This window comes from Temnothorax nylanderi, unplaced genomic scaffold, assembly GCF_030848795.1.
Source record: "Temnothorax nylanderi isolate EJ_2023f unplaced genomic scaffold, tnyl_v1.0 TNYL_tig0068_pilon, whole genome shotgun sequence".
NCBI classification, from domain to species: domain Eukaryota; kingdom Metazoa; phylum Arthropoda; class Insecta; order Hymenoptera; family Formicidae; genus Temnothorax; species Temnothorax nylanderi.
Window position 1 is genome coordinate 616,213 of NW_027249130.1, and position 17,331 is coordinate 633,543.

At 39.4% G+C, this 17,331-nt stretch overlaps 1 protein-coding gene across 1 annotated transcript in view; it reads left to right on the plus strand.

Annotated features, from left to right (window-relative positions):
• Ddr (discoidin domain-containing receptor 2) overlaps window positions 1-17,331 on the plus strand; it is a 182,987-nt gene that overhangs the window by 116,958 nt on the left and 48,698 nt on the right. Inside the window, exon 5 of the mRNA XM_071708469.1 lies at window positions 5,133-5,364. Within this exon, the coding sequence (XP_071564570.1) occupies window positions 5,133-5,364 (232 nt within the window). The remainder of the gene's footprint in view (window positions 1-5,132; window positions 5,365-17,331) is intronic.

Genomic DNA, 17,331 nt, shown 5'->3' on the forward strand with positions numbered 1-17,331 from the left:
GTTTCGCGTTGTGAAACTATTTCAATGTGTTAGAATACTTTTACAACGAGAGGCGATATTTTTTTTAAATATATTTCTAATAAATTTACTAGTATGTAAATATTTTTATAATATTTATTAATAAGATAAATTTACTTTAATTTAACCTGCGGTAACGACAGATGACGATTGGATGGCGCGACATAAGAAGCGTGCTAATTTAATTATTCAAAACGTAGGGAGTATATGAAAATTTTTAGAACGCAGCAAGCGCGAGTACAACTCGTAAATTATCGTATCTCGTGCAATGTAGGCGAGTGAATAAAAAGAATAAAAGGAGCTATAATTATTTTTTTCTGCGTCCACTTAGACTACATATCGAGTGATAATATAAATGCTAATCTGAAGATAAATATCTTTCACTATATTGTTATCACACTGCAGTGAAGCTATTTTTTGGGGAACAAAGCGGCATATACGCGCAAAAAAGGAAAAAAAACCATATATCTTCAGCGAGTATCTCGTCATATCTCCTAATCTTTTGTCTCTGGAAGCGTGTCTATCGTCACCTACCGTGACCTACCGTTTATCTACAGTGACATATTTTCGAGCTGGGTTTCCGTAGTCCGTGCAAGAGCATTTGTTTCCAGAATAGCCCGCGCCGCTCGCATAGCGGGTGTTTTTGTCCTTCGCCGGGTGACGTAATCGTCGCTCATTTCGCGTCTAATTAGCGCGGGGATTAGCCTCGAAACGGTCGTAAAATGTCGCGCAATGCGTGCAAGAGCCGCATGTACCATTTTATTCGTTTCGGTCTCTCCCGAAAATGTAATAACGGTTATCATCGAAATCGCCATATCACGGGAAAATTTAATTACTTTTTACCAGCTATTGTCGAAACGAGACGGAGGGAGCTCGAAACTAAAGCTGGAAGCACACTGGGAGATAATAGAAGAAAGCAAGCGTGCTCGTGCGCGACCTGAATACAAATATGCCTGAAAGAAGAGGTAGAAGGTGATCGGCCGCAACGTTTTGTTGCGGCTGGAAAATTCAGGTTTACCAAGTGAAATCGGACGGTAACCGTCGTAGGATACAATATGTATACATACGCGAACGTGTTCGCAATAACGACGCGACCTCCCTCATCATCGCGAAAAATTATGAATGACAACGTACACAAAGGGCTGCGCAAATTACAAAATGGTTTTATTGATCGTAAGTAATTCAGCTCTGTAATATCTTTTACGATCCAATATTTACTGCGCACACATTATATCACATTTGCAAACACACGCGGTATATTTCTTCACGATTAATAACTGGAAATCGCTCATTTTACTGTAAATTCCCTGTATTTATCGTGATAAAACAATAACCTTAATTGAATGGATTACGGGTCGGGCATTTTACAGAATTACGGAAGATATTTCGCAAGAAGCGCTTTAAATCCACCAAAAAAAAAAAAAAAAAACCAGGGGGGAGAACGGGAGAGAGCTTGACGCATCAATTTGTTAATAGCTATGGGAATTTTCGCGTAAAAGGCAACGGGAAATTCTGTTTCTATGGTCAGCCGAGCCGAAACGATATCCGCTAGTGTTTTAGCCGAATGAAACAAATGGACGCATATCTACGTGACGTTGCAAGATATTGTCGTGCGAAAATTATTGCGGGTTAACGAAGGGATGCCGGCCTTCCCCCCCCCGTTTCTCCCACCCGCTTTAAAAGTCTTATTTCTCCTTCCCGCGTTCTCGCCGTGGCCTACTTCCAAATAACAAACACGCTGCGCGCAAAGCAGCGTGGATGGTAGAGCTGCGGCGTGTGGCGGTAACGATCGCGGGTCATTAGCAATGCTAATGCACCTTTCGACTGATGAGGCGGCGTAATGCTTTTGGTCGGCCCGTGGGCCGAGCTCTCTCCTACCTCTCGTACATTTCTCGAGAAGACTACTTTGGAGTACCCCACGCTAAGGGATAGCTGGTCGGTTCGTCGGTTGGCTGCCGTAAATTGTACCTTACAGACTATTGACTTCCTATTAAGATCGCACTCTCCATCTATTTTTGAAAAAAAAAACCGGAGCTGAACGAAGTATCGTATCGTTTCCTCAATTAAATCACTCGATAAACTTATAATGAGATGAAATATTTATAGTAAGAATCTGATATTGTTAATAGTTCCATATTGTCACATTTCTTTTTATTTTACATGCAGCTAAACTGTAAAAAGTCTGATGTTATGTTTATAATATCAAGTTTTATATTCTTTATGTACGGAATATATTTTTGGAAAAAGAGAAAAAAAAGAGTCACTATCGGAATGCCGTTAAATTTTATTATTTTAAACTAATGATACTTTCATCATCATACTTCTAGTTTTTTTCTTTGAATCATCAACGTTGCAATAAGCTATTTTATTTATAAAGACAGTGTTTGATGATAGATTGAAGTTAATACTACAAGGCAGTAAGCCATACAGTAAATTGCAATCACAAAATTTTCCAATATTCCTAGCAAACTCGTTACGTTCAGAAACCTATAGAAGTTTTCTGATTAAGTACTTTCTGAGCAATGCGCATTATCGAATGTACGTTTACGTTTCTTTGTTTAACAACGGGGCAGTTCTACATTTCTACACGATGAATCTTACAGGTTCGAAGAAGGCACGTAAGAGAATTTTTACGGCTCCCGGTACGCCGTTTCTTTTATTTTTACGTTCAACTTACGGAGCATCTGGAAACGTTGATGGCGCAATTAACGGGCGGAAGTGCTGCAACATGGTCAATATTGTACCTAGTGCCAACAGAAGTCACTTCTCGAAATAACGAAATAATGAAAACGATCTTATTTTATAGAATCTCCGAAATAATATTTATATTTTTGAATATTCAAATAAAACAGAATTCGATAAAGTTTCTGTTTTCATTGTAGATATTAATAATAAAATACTACAATAATAAAATACATTATATCTGAATTAGCGAAATTCAGGTTATTTTATATCAGAAATTATATTACATTCGGTTTGGATTTTATCATGAATTGATATAAATAGAAAATGCCGACTACGAATAAACGTGAAGAGAGGAGGAAGCGTTATTATCGATGTGTAACCGGGCAAATAACGATAAAAAGAAATTTCGATAAATCAAGCGTGATTCACAGCAAATGACTTATGCATTTTATTGTAAAACAATCCGCTCTATTTAAATATATATAGTCGCGTGCATTTACTGCAGCAATTAACGCTATTATGGAAATTCCGAATTTTTGTGTCCCTTTTTATCTTGAGCACGATTTTGCTGACACTCACGAATGGATGTCAAATAAACAGCGTTTTCTCAAGCTATCGCGAAATTGGTTGCGAAAATAAGCAGCGATGACTTCATTTAAACGAAACCTGCGTGCTCGTCGAACCGCGTAACTACGGACTGCGACGGCGACGGATTGCTACGCAAGATTACGGAGGGCATTCTTGCTAAAGCCAGGACATTGTTAACAGTATTGCTACCTAATTAACCGCAAACGCTTTCAGTGGATTTCGCCTGGTCTATTGTTTACATGCGGGCATGCCGCCTATATGTATGGCAGTCCTCCATGACTGAACCAGCTGAAATATTTCCATGGAGATTCTCTCTCCCTTTGTGACACAACCGTGCGTGTAGGATATATATATGTATTTCAATGGATTTCCGAGGCGTGTGTTCGTGACGCGTGTCGGAACTAACACCTGATAATAACGCGATCGTGTCTCTTATAAGCTTCGTCACTCGCTTCGTACATCGCGCGGAGTTTCGTTCTAAGATTTAATTAACGATGCCAATATGCCTCGCGAAATTCTTGACGAAAGATATATTTCCGGAATTTAATTTAGCAGGCTCGTTGTCGGAGCAACCAGCTTTGAAAAGCCAGAAAAGTAAGAGTTAAGATGCTCTGACACAGAATACGCTTTGTGCATCCGACAATTTCTGCGTATTCCATGGGTTATGTTGCAAGTATTTAATATATAATCGAAATCACACAAAACTCTTAACGTTTTTCTTCGGTCGATTTTATTATGCGAAGAAAAATTATCAACTGGCAGAATATTGTAGCATACGCGTACGTCGAAACGTTATAACGTAAATTAAAATCAAAGAATCAAAGGTAAAAATATTTTTCTTGTATTATATTTTTAGCTTTGATTTTAATTCGCGTTATACTCATTTAAAAACTAAAATGATAAAGGTGTCCAAACATAGATCTTAAGTGTCCCAGTAAATATACCATTGGTACATTTACCTTATTCTAAATTTTAGAAATCTTACGAGCTTCATGATGAATATATCTCAAAATAAAGCATTAAAGTTTCTATTAAAACCGGAAATTGATATGAAATTATAACTACAGAATTATTGTAATTATTAATGCCTTATATCTTTTCTATTGGAAACGGAAATTGATATAGAATTATAACTATAAAACTATTGTAATTATTAATGCTTTATCTTTTCTTAAATTTGTACATAAATCTTTTATGGTTACAATTTCTCTCCCCAGAATCTATTAACCACCAGTCCCTTCCACGAGCTTCAAGAGCCCTGAAAAAATTACTTCCATTTTCTTCTGTCCACAAGAAGCTGTTATCGCGATAAAAGCTTCGCTGCAAAATAAGTTATTCATAATCAATACCGCGTGAACCTCGGACGAGGTAGCGTGATCAGATTCAAAGATCGCCCGTAAATCAATCGCCGCGTCATTAATTTACACGCAGGCGGCCGTTGATCTTGAAAGGAAACCAGGACGGAAAACTCATTAATTATATCATCCATATAATAAATCTACGATAATCAAGATATATATATATATATATATATATATATATATATATATATAATATATGTATATACACGAAAAGAAGGTACAGTGTAAGTGATATATTCGAATGGAAGATACATATCTTCTATTCGGATATGACTCACCCTGCCTTCTTCTCGATGCGTGCGAGGCACTCGCCACAACTTGCGGCTAGAAAAGCATAACGGGAAAGTGCTCGTGCGTTTGTCACGCGAACGTATATACGTCGCGTCTACTACGTGTGCGTTCCTCGCGTGTCTTCACGCGACGTACTTCCCTCAAGAGCGTTCGTAATAACTCGACTAATCTAATTCCTCGGTTTCTCAGGCTACGACAAGACAAGGGCGGTGGCGCTTGGTGCCCGAGAAATATGGTAACCAAGGAAGGCAAGGAATACCTGGAGGTGAACCTGCACACCCCGCGTTTACTGACGTCCACCAAGACGCAGGGCAGATTCGGCAACGGCAACGGGGTCGAGTACACCGAGGAGTACTTTGTCGAGTATTGGCGGCCAGGGTTCAACAAGTGGGTGCGATGGAGGAATCGACGTGGCGTAGAGGTAGGTTATACCGTCTAGCTAGGTCATCGATCGAATCGCGCCCGAGATTTCTTTCCCGGATATCATAAGCCCGAATTGACTCCACATCTGCTGATATTAGGTGATTTCACAAATTTCTCCATCGATATTATTTATGTGGTATACGAATATTTGGATTTACTTGAAGAGAATACGTACTTTTTATCGAACAAACTAATAATGAATTTATATACCATTTAAATCGGACGATTAATAATAAATTTGCCAATGAAAAGAATTACTAAATTACTCGTTTTTTAATAACACATGTAAATAATATTACGCCAATTTTAAATTTGTACAACATTTAACCGTTATATTATTACATCCACAAGATTTTACAAGAATGTATATGATTAATTTGCATATAAAAATCTTCGCAGAAAAATTGCTTTCTCCTTCTTCGATATTTTCATTTTTGCGGAATAATTATGTTTTCATTTTGCGCAACAAGATTCGATATTGCAATTCATTTCAATGCACGATACTGCAAAAAATCATCACACTTTTCAATTGAATTTCATTTTAAGTTCACGGCGGTATGCCGAAATTCGATTCTTTTTGACGCCTCGCGTAGGTTTTATGCAGGCGTTATACGGTCGGAATTGAAGATGAAATATCGGAAAATCGTAGAACGAAATTTATTTTCTGCCAATAAATCTCGTCATTTCATGTCACATTGTAAAGACGGATTGCCCGATATATAGCGTTCAATGCAGCTTGCGCAGTACTAATCTTACGTATATATATCATTTTGCTAATCTCCATTTGCCGTCACATGCGAAGCTCTTTTAGTTATAATGGAATATCTGGCCGACTCCCTTACTTATAATTACTACATATAGCTAAATATTAATGTCCTTATTTCACTTTATATATATGCTACATATGTTGAGGGGAAATTAGCAGATTCCGTACGCGAAACGGCTCGATTTCCTGGATTTAACTCAAATTCCCCCTCCTGACTTATTCAGCATAGTAAGTTACGAATTGATAAAGCTATACTGCCGTCTGCTTTTAATCCGACATATAAACTTAAAATATGTGATCCCTATATTTACTACGTACTACAATCATTTCATATCTTGATAAGTTTCGATTATAAAATAATCTCACAAAAGAATTTTCTTGGATATACGCTCTAAGATTCTCTGTTTACAGATTTTTATTTACCTATCGATCCAATAACCATATATATTAACAATATATACATGGCAATTTTAGCATGATTCTATACACAAAAGTGCGAATTTAGAAGTTCCTATTTTAGTAAATGCATTAAGTAGAAATGCGACCGTTTAGCCCGACAGACTTTCGAAGCATATTCCGTGATTTATGCTTTCAAAATCTTCGAGATTATCTCGGATATTTACTACATCCTTTCGTAAAGAGAGTTGCTTTTATATTAATTATATTGCTTCTTATATTATATTAACCTAATTTATCGATTTAATATACAATTAATCGATAGACAATTCTCAAATAATTGAAAAATGAATAATAATCAACGTCTAATTGTAAACTATTTTATGAATATTATAATATAAGAGTGTAAAAATTTTATATACAAAATATATCTCTTAATTACTTTACTATTCTTATAACATTTGCATTGCGTATAGATCGTCATCTGAAATCAGTGAAGTTTTTGTCGAAAATATTGCACGAATTGTAAGACTTATTTTAGTGGCATTTACACCATTAGTGTTAATTTCCGTTCTCCTTTTACCTAGGAAACGCCGTGCACGATACGGGTATTGCATATATGAGAACCTCTGTCCCGGTTGAACGGCCATTACTGGATGCGACGTGTTAATTAACGTCTCTTTAGCATGATAATCCGTACGCGATATCCATTAGCCCGTCAAAATACATCACGGCGGTTAAGCGATTTGCTTGTGGCGACGAAACTACGCAAATTCCACGGACGTAATCTTAAAGTCTTAAATTCATGTTGGATAAGTGCGTTTCGCGTGAACGGTTTTGATTTTCACTTTATCTCGTAAAAAATATGTATTGTTGAAGAATTGAAAGCTAATCAATACAAGTCGTAATCTTCATTACGCTCTATGATATGTAAAAAAAAAACATAGAAAAGTACGCAAGAGAAAAAGAGAAAGACCGCTAAGAGAACATTGCGACAATCGCACGAATTTATACAGCAAAACTTACCAAATCGAAATATAGCTGTACAGCGCAATAATTATAACCTACATTCTCTCTCTAAGGATTTCGATGGTAAAATGACTTGTGAATTAGTCACAAAGCCAGAAGAAATTTCGCACTAAATCGATCAAACAGCATAATTGAAGACGGAAAATCGGTAGTTAAAGCTATTCTATCGGACATCGAGTGCTGCTGCAGCTCTATTATCCTACGAGCCATAAGCTGCCATGGTAAATGGAATTTTAATGGATGCACAATAAAGCGAGTGCATTTATTCCGCTTACCGAAACAGCGGCGGTAAGTCATAATCAATCGTAACGAGGGCGGTTCATTTTTCAAATACTATCGGTAGAGATGCGCGTTCTCCACCGTGCTCACTACTACATTTTTATTCCATTATGCGGAAGGTACACGCGCGCAAACTTATTAATAATAACGTAGGATCATTGGAGTTCCGTGATCGAGCGAGAAAATGCTGCCTTGCCATGCTGGGTTCTCCCTAGTCTACAATAAAACCCACTGTCGGCTCTACCTTCCATTTCTGGATAATGGAATCCGAAATCTTGTTTCTAACTATGTTGATTCTCCCATTCATGATTCTTTATAAGATATCTTTATTTGCTTTTGCCGTAATCATTTTCTTGAATTTTCGCGCGCGCGCTTCATCGTCCGACGCTCTATCTTTCCACGAACATTATTCAATGCCCGCGTTATGATATTACCACGTATAAGTGTTAAAATTCACTCGCTCACGCGAATTTATCGCGCTTCGTCGCAAATTGCCGGTCGTAATAGAAAAAAGATTACCTGAAGCGCCGGGATTTTTCAGTATTTACCTCGGCATCCGCAATATATTTCCTTCAAGAACTAATTTCGTCCGGGGGAGAGAGAGAGAGGGGGGGGAGGGGTGGGCAACGGCTACGAGAGACTTATTACCTAGCTGCCTTACGGTCTCCCGATAAATAGAAAATCAAGAATCTCATCGGTAACGAACTTACTTCGATAGACTATCATAACTCACCTCCGGCTGGTACTCGTCGGAGGGTCGTCGTCTGGCCCCGCAGGAAAAGCTCCGTGACGCGGAAGTAATTTTCAACTCCGAACCGTGTCCTATCGTGGATGGCGAAGTCTCGTTATTCGACCCCGGCCGTCATCAGAAGGGCTCTGATATTCGCCATGGTTATCTCTCACTAATCTCTCTCTCTCTCTCTCTCTCTCTCTCTCTCTCTCTCTCTCTCTCTCTCTCTCTCTCTCTCTCTCTCTCTCTCTCTCTCTCTCTCTCTCTCTCTCTCTCTCTCTCTCTCTCTCTCTCTCTCTCTCTCTCTCTCTCTCTCTCTCTCTCTCTCTCTCTCTCTCTCTCTCTTTCTCTCTCCTTTTCTCTCTTTCTCACTCGGGTCCTTGCTCGTACCACATGTACGCGTGCACGTATATAGGCATGGCACACATTCAACGTACACACTTTTCGCTCTTTCTCTCCCCAGCGCGGTTCGTACTAGACGTTCTTCCCATTTTCACGCAGATTTGCTCAAAGCGAGAGAACAAGCCGGAGATCCGAGAAGGCGGAGGAGAGACAGAACGCCCGGAAGCAAAAGCGGGGAACACGAACGTTTACCCTGCAGCCTCAATCTGGGCGGCATGTGATCTTTGTGCACGCGCGCTTCTTCTTTTTGCTCCTTACACTTTGAATACGGGCGGGGAAAACGAACATTCGAGACTTGAATGAGGAAACGAAAGGAGATGAGCGCGAACATCGGGAGGAGAAGAAAGAGAAAGAGAGAGAGAGAGAGAGAGACGGAGAGAGGAATATACGAAGAGCGACTACGTTATCGCGCCATTGTACGTGACTCGAGCTCTCCGGAGGCATTTTTCCACGGCAGACATAGTCGCTGTTCTTACGTCTCAGACGAAACACGTAACGCGAAAGAGGGTTTTCCGGTATCCGATGAAGCACTTGCTCGTTTTGTCGCAGTGAAGATCAAGTGAAATTAATGCAAAAATACACGTTACAGTTAGAAATCGATGAGAGTGATGTGATTGTCACGTACGTCAAGAAAACGGCGAATAATGGGTCATGGATGACACGCATGTCTGATGTCGCGTCATGCGTGTGATCTCTGCAAAAATTTAAAGAACAATACTGTAGAGGTTGCGTCTCCGGATAATCCGCGACTATGTAATTATTCGTACAATCGTGCGGACGTGGCACGATAAATACGATGAATAATACAGAAAAGTCTGGCATAGGAGCGTGATATATTTCTACGTTCGCCGAGCTGACGCGTGCAACGAACCAGTTACATTTTTAAACCAAAAAAAGCGGGCGACGGTCACCGGCTGCGACGTTAAATAACGTCCAATAACGTAACAAAAATATAGAGCGTGAGCGCGCGTGTGCGCGTATGTGTGTTGTGCGAGAGGGAGATTATGACTCGCTTCTTATGAGGTGCACGCGAATTAAGCCGGACAGGCCGGGCTCATCTAAATTCACGAAACGCCGGAGAGTAGCCGGATCCCGGGCTGCTGGATGCAACCTGATGGAAACGGAGCGGAATACAGCATGCCAGCCCAGCTAGCGCCTCTCCCTTTTACGTTCGGACGGCCGCTGTCGTGCCTGCGGCGGGACAATTGCCAACGGTGGACGTGTTTCATTAACGCCGACACACCGGCACGGACGAGGCTTTGTGAGAGAGGTACACCCATGGTAACTCGTATACGTCTTCCCCTGTAATATTTGCAGTCCTCGCTGCGGCTCTTGAACATACCTACCTGTCGCGGCGCAGCTAAATGAATTTGTTTATTCTTTTACGGTAGAATTATATTTTTTTCCTCATATTTTCCAACTTTTATATTATCCGGTTTACCTTTTTATGGAAAGCTTTCGGTATTTCTTAAGATTGGAACAGCGCCAATAAACTGTTTTTAAATCTGGTTTTTAAATCAACTATAAAACTCGAAATTAAACAAACTTTTTTAATTTTTAGTTGGTCTCTTACATAAAAACAGATATTAATGTTTTTAAAATTTTTAAATTGGAAATTAATTCTCGGAAAATAATTTTCTATTTTCACAAAATAATAAAGTAAAAAATTTTGATCTAAATTTTCTATTTATTTTTTCACGCGAGACGAATTACATATTTTTTCCATTGTGTCACGAATTAGGCCATGCTCTGTATACTCGAACCTTGCGGATTTCAGCAAAATGTTGACGCATACAAGAAACAAGACTCGGCAGTTTCTCTCAACGATAATATTCCCAGAGATGCACTACGATAAATCCTATACGTGAGATTTATTGCATAGCAGAATTCCACACCGCATTGCTATGCAAAATATATATCCTTGTATTATATATAAGTTTTAAAGCGTATAACGGTCAAGATTATTGAAAACTTAACAATTTTTGCAATATTTGCAATATAAATCCTCGATATATGAGTCAATTTATGGAATCATATTTGAGCGATTAATTTTGATAAAATAATTGAGAAATATTCCTCTTTATGGCTTTCATAAGAAATGAAAGCAATATACTTTAAATAACCATTGTATCTTTCTCCTTCCGAATGCCGTCAATCCTTGCGTAATTCCGCAGTCGATTCCTTAAGCAATTCAAGACGCGGGAAGATATCGGAAAGTGAACACCGCGCGAACATCGAAAACGTTTTTCCATTTCTCTTAGTCTGGCATGTTGGATGATGGCACACCCCCTGACGTAATCGACAAGTCGTCACTGCTGTTTGACTTGGTGACAGTTCGCTTAAGTCCACAGGTATCGGCGGTAATTTCCATCGAAATTTCAATCTCGTTTATCCGCAAAGTAACTTCGCCTGAACGGCCGGTTCGTTGCAGTCATGCTAACTCTCCCTTCCCAACCCGGTCGTGTTCGCCGCCCTTTCGCCCCTCCTCGCCCTCTCCCGTCCGTCGTTCAGTCGACCAACGCGGCGGCGTCACGACGTATCGAATTTTAATCAATCACCGACAGGGACAGCCAATTCCAGAGCCAATTAACATATTCATTCCGCGGCACCCGGCACCCCTTTTTTTCACCGATTTCAGCGAAATTCAAATTGCAATATGGCGAGAGCTATGCACCATTACGAAATACTGTTCGGCTCCGGAGTCATTACGTGTGGTGGTCATTACCGCGGGTACGTATTCGCGCGCACGGCAAAATTGCTCGAATGTACGGTATTAAAAAATAAACGAAACAAGGAATGGCTAAGAGCCGCCCTCATTATGTAACCGCCGGCTGGCTGTACCAGTGACGCAGCGAATTTTGATATCACTACGTTATTACGTTAAAACATTTTTACAGAGAAAAGTTTCAGCGGAACAAGCGGAGCAAAGAGGTTCCGCAAACAATATCTTGCACCTAATAAATTTTTAAGGCAAAAGTTAAACAACTCGTGTTTACGGCTATGTAATTAGATTTCACTGAGCTTTCACATTTTACGTCATGGCGATTGTGAAGAAATAGCGAAATTGCGTAATTTATTATTTGGTCACGTGCGCGCTCGAAATTTGAACTTTAGTAACTCCATTTGGAAAACGAAAAGTTCGTTCTTAAAGTTGTCAGTAGCGAAGGTCCATCCCTAGTCAGACAAATCAAGAAGGAAAGCCCTGCAGGTTCGAACGAACCGGAACAGCCGTCGTTCTATTTTTCCACTGGATTTGCGGGATATATACGCGTTTGATAAATCAACCATATTCTCTCCGAGCAGAAAGAAAATGCCGTTTGGTTGTTTCAGTTTGACGGAATTAAAGAATACGATTGCACGTAGGAAGCGTATATATACATGTCTATCTCTGGCTCGCTTCTCTCTGCCATTTTTCATGGGAATTCAATAATCGATAGCCGTAGATGGAAGGTCGCCATAAAATTGCTCTTAATCCGCGCAGGTATGGCATAAATATGTGCAGATAAAATATATACGCCCGCGCGCTTTCCCTGCCATGTGGACATATGTGCATTGCTTCTACCCGGTATCGGATGGATTATGGATTATCGGTACGTACGGACATGCTATTAGCGGATTACCGCATGAACCGGCGACAATTTTCCACGGTTACATTGTACGTGCTTCTCCTTCCTTTTATAAGCGCCAAGTCTCTCTCTTTTTCTCTGTCCCTCTCTTCATTAGCCTCGTTAGAAATCCGGTCTCGATAGAAGAGCATTTCAATTCCGGACGAGAGTACTCGGACGAGCTCACGGAAGGGTCAAATCTCCTTCTCCTTACTACTCGGAGAGGGTTTTGTTTCCCTCAGTTTTATACTCGTCGAAGCACTCGTTTATACGAAAAAGAGGGACTCGTCCTGCCAACTCTGTTTACTCGTGGATAGGCTATATAAGGTGGTCTCCCCGGTTTCTCGCGTGTGTACGACGTTGCTACGACCGCGTCTATATAATTTGTGCGCTGTGTATAAGTAATGTTAATTTTATTAAACCATGTACTTTGTGCTAAATCGTATTTTAGTGAAGTCGGAATAACACGCTTAGCAGAGAAGATCCTATTTTAATTGACATTAAATTAATTAGCATTAACCGAGGCAAAGGAGGGTTCCTTCCGCCTTGAATTAGGGATGTTACAATTAAACACTTGTTCGTTAGTAGAGTATTAGGGTACCTAATATCAGCTACAGACAGATTAGAATGGAGCGTGCATTTGCCACAATGTCGCGAGTAACGGTAAGTCTACGGGTTAATAACAAAGATTCTCAGTGATTATTGAAAGAAAGTTTAACGTGTTAAATAATTCAGGCCATCTAGTCAGAGAGGATGCAAATAAAAATCAATAAACGTGCGGTACGAGATATGGTTCTTTGGTGTGAAATTAAAGGCGTTAAAATGAAACCGTCTTCACTGAGGAGAAATGCAGAAAGCTTGATTTCGGCCGCAAACAGATTAGAAGCGGTCTCCTTTCCACGAGAGCGCCCCGGGGAAGTAATTGCCTACACGGCGGACGGGCGGAAATAGGACGCGCCGCGTAAGCCCGTTCCGCTTTTTCGCCACCGTAAGACGATCCGTCTGCCCGAGTTACCTGCCTTCGACCTCCTAACCTCGGTAAGCTAAGGAAAGCCATCCCAAGTTGGTGTATCATCGATTCTAATAGTAATTCTGTGTCAATTTTTAATCATATAATATAATGTTTTAATCACATGATATAAAGTCACGTATTATTAAGAAACAAAATTATCGTCGTTATAACAACGTTATATTATTTTTCGAAAACTTTAAACGGTAATCAATATCTCTGCTATTTTACCGGGGCAATTTTTTTTAATAGTCAGAGAAGATAATTACGACGATTTCCACAGGGCGATTACGACGCGCATTAAAGAGAACTGCGAGAGTAGATGGAACGATTTTCATTTACCTGGAAAATTATAGTTTTAAGAGATTGTTGGTCGCAAAGTTGGTGTGCCTATAATTGTTTTAAAGTACATGGTGTACGGTCGCGTTTAAAACGGAGCAATCTCGAGCGGCTTTAAGCGAGATGGCCATAAACGCGCAAGCATAACATAAACTTCCCTTCTTTCGTTGTCTTGCACCGAAATACGTTCGATCGACCCACTAACCTTCTCAGGCTCTCTCCTGAGAGCTGTTTCTTTGCGCTTACGGTGGAAGGAGATCTCCAGGATAAGGTGCGAGACTTTTTATTACCGAGGCGAAACGAGGTCGACTGTTCCGCGATATAAGCGAAATCGATGGAATTAATTGTATGAATGTAAAAAACACACACACACGCCTAAAAGTTCGTCGATATATTGTATTCGCGACACGATGCGAATTTTAACGCCGCCGGAGATGTACCGAAATTAAAAAGCACTACGTGCGGAATTTAATATACATATGTGTGTATAATCGCAACAGCGTGAAATCCCGTAAAATTTCTACAACGCCCGGTAAACATTTTTTACAGCTGTCACTTCACAATCGTATTATCCGGTATTACCGGTGAAGTACTTTTGGAGTTTCAACAATAAGCGTTACGACACCACAAAATTTTATCTTCGGTTTTATTTAACAACCGCCCCCCATATGCGAAAAAATCGCAACGGTTATTAAAAACCGTATATTGATATGGTTAGCAATATTTTCGCGAAAAACACGAAAATCATTTCGCACGATAAACAAATAAATAAAGAAAAGTTAAAACGACATAGTTTATTCAATTCATATAGAAGGCCTAAGATACATTTCGGTCTATTGTTTTAAAAATATTGAATGAATTCGGGGCAACTAAAAATCAAAAGCTCTATAACCATTATGTGTATATAAAAGGTACCAAAAGTAATTTAATATTAATAGATAACTTCGATAGAAAGAGAGAGAGATATGTATTATACAGATATATTATTATACATCCCTCAATTATTCATAGACATATTATTCGGAATGTCACTTAGTATGATGATGTCTATAATCGAAACTATTCTCAGCCTCGCGCCGACAAATTATAGACTTTGGCGAAGCGTTCAGGAGGAGAGATTCTACACTTGCCGCTAGCGTATAGACATCAATTTTATGTGTCGGTGAGACGATATCGTAGAAGCGTCGTCTCCTACCCCGTGGCGGTCCTTATATATAGGTGTATTAATTATTCCTATCGCGTAGATCCCGGCCTGGCTTGTATTCCAGCACGGTGCAGTTGCAGTTATAATGCATCCGCGGTCGGTCGTTTCGAAACGGCCGATATAGCGGAAACTCCATTCCGCCGTTGCGGCCCACCCGTTTAAGAGAGGCACGTTCCATTTGCGTGCCGTTTACAACTCCGTGGGCCGTTTACAGCTGCGGACTCTTTATACCTTCTATAATAAACGTATTAAGATCACGATTTTATAACACATTACGTATTGTCCACGCGATAAAATTTAAGAATTACATTCGGACAAATTTAAATTAATTTTACAAGTTTTACTTTGTTCCTTAATTTACATTCTACTTTTGTTACGTTCGCTTTACATAATATTCCTATTTATAATATTGTGTAGTCTCTGCTACACTCGCTAATAAAAGAGAGCGCCGCGGTTGCCCGTATATACATATATATAGAGATATAAAATAAATGAACAAAGGGTAAATAACTATCATATAAATATTTCACGTCGGGATATATATACGTGGAAATATTCCACTACACGCTGTAATTCTGAAATTCCAAAACGACGCTCTACTGGCGGCCGCGCGCGGATATTCTGAGTTTCGACCTCTACCTCAGCGACTATGGACATCAGATATTGCGCTTTATATGATTAACGCGAAATAACAGATTCCTGGTTAGAAATTCTAATCGCGGCGCACTGCCGCTAACACAAATCAAAGCAAAGGCCAATGGTCGCTGATGTCCAGCTCGAGCCACGAGTCCGTTTCTGTGTGTAAAGCATATTAGCGTTTGTGTCATATCTACTACGCTTGTGCACGGTGTTTAGACCGCACTCGGTTTTCGGTACAGAGAGAGAGAGAGAGAGAGAGAGAGAGAGAGAGAGAGAGAGAGAGAGAGAGAGAGAGAGAGAGAGAGAGAGAGAGAGAGAGATGTGCCTGGTATCGTGCGAATATTCATATTTCAACGCAGACCCGTTGCTCTCCGGGATGACGACGGTCAGCGTGTTTGAACGATTCAACGTGTCATGTTTGCTCTCTACACGATTCTATAATCTATACAGCGATACAGATTACTTCGTACTAACGTGAATGGCAATTAAGCAATACCTATATTGATCGTAGAGCATAAGAAAAATAGAAGTTGTTAGTTAGCAATCTTTTTAATTTCTGTATAAAGAAATCATTTTTAAACTGATTTATCATTAATAATTTTTTTAAAGACTAATGATAAAATAAATTACAAATATAAACATAGCTTTAAGATGAATAAGATAATACATAACAAAAAGTGCTTGTTAAAAAATGAGAAAAATTAAAATAGTTGAATAAATTTTTCTTTAAAAAAAGAAAGTAAACTACAATTAATAAAGATAAAATTAAAGATAGAGATAAAGTTATTAATAAAGATAATATAGTTGATAAATAACAATATTGAGAAATGCATGTGAAAGAGCATATAAAATTGAATATAAATAGTCGTTAAAACAGTTATTAAGCTCAATCTGTTCTACCTATTTTGTAGAAAATACGGTGGGGTCAATATGAAAACAAATATATCAATCTGTCCACACCAGCTTTCTGACCAGCTTAATAAAAAGGAAAGAACTTAGTCGCTAATTTCTTTACTTTAACGCCAGAAAAAGAAAATCTGATTATTTTGTAAGATAAATATTTAATAACATCATAGAAAAAAAAATATCTTCTTTATAATTCACAGCTATGTTATTTAATGGTATTATTAATGTTTTAGGACGCTAAGATAAGCTTGTAATTACAGATAAAATTTTACGACGCGTATATAATGAGGGGATGAGAACCGCTAATCCATCCAAATGCTCAGAATGCAAAACAGAACAGGATACAGACACAGCTACTGAATTACATAGCGCTCCAAGCGAACACGAGGGTGCAGATACAGTATTATTATCCCTAACATGTCTATCAGAGTACACGCGGTAATATACACATATGTCGAATTTAAGACCTTGTTTCTCAAACAACCGGGTGGATCATATCGGCGTGCTTGATCTCTTCCTCGGACGCGCGCTGACGTTCGTATTTCAATGTTAATCTCGTGTTCGTCGATGGCGACGACCTATATGTACGTCTCTCTGCGACGCGATACGACATGCGGGGGACGCGAATGTGTATACAGCGCAGGGAGAAGCAAGGATAGGA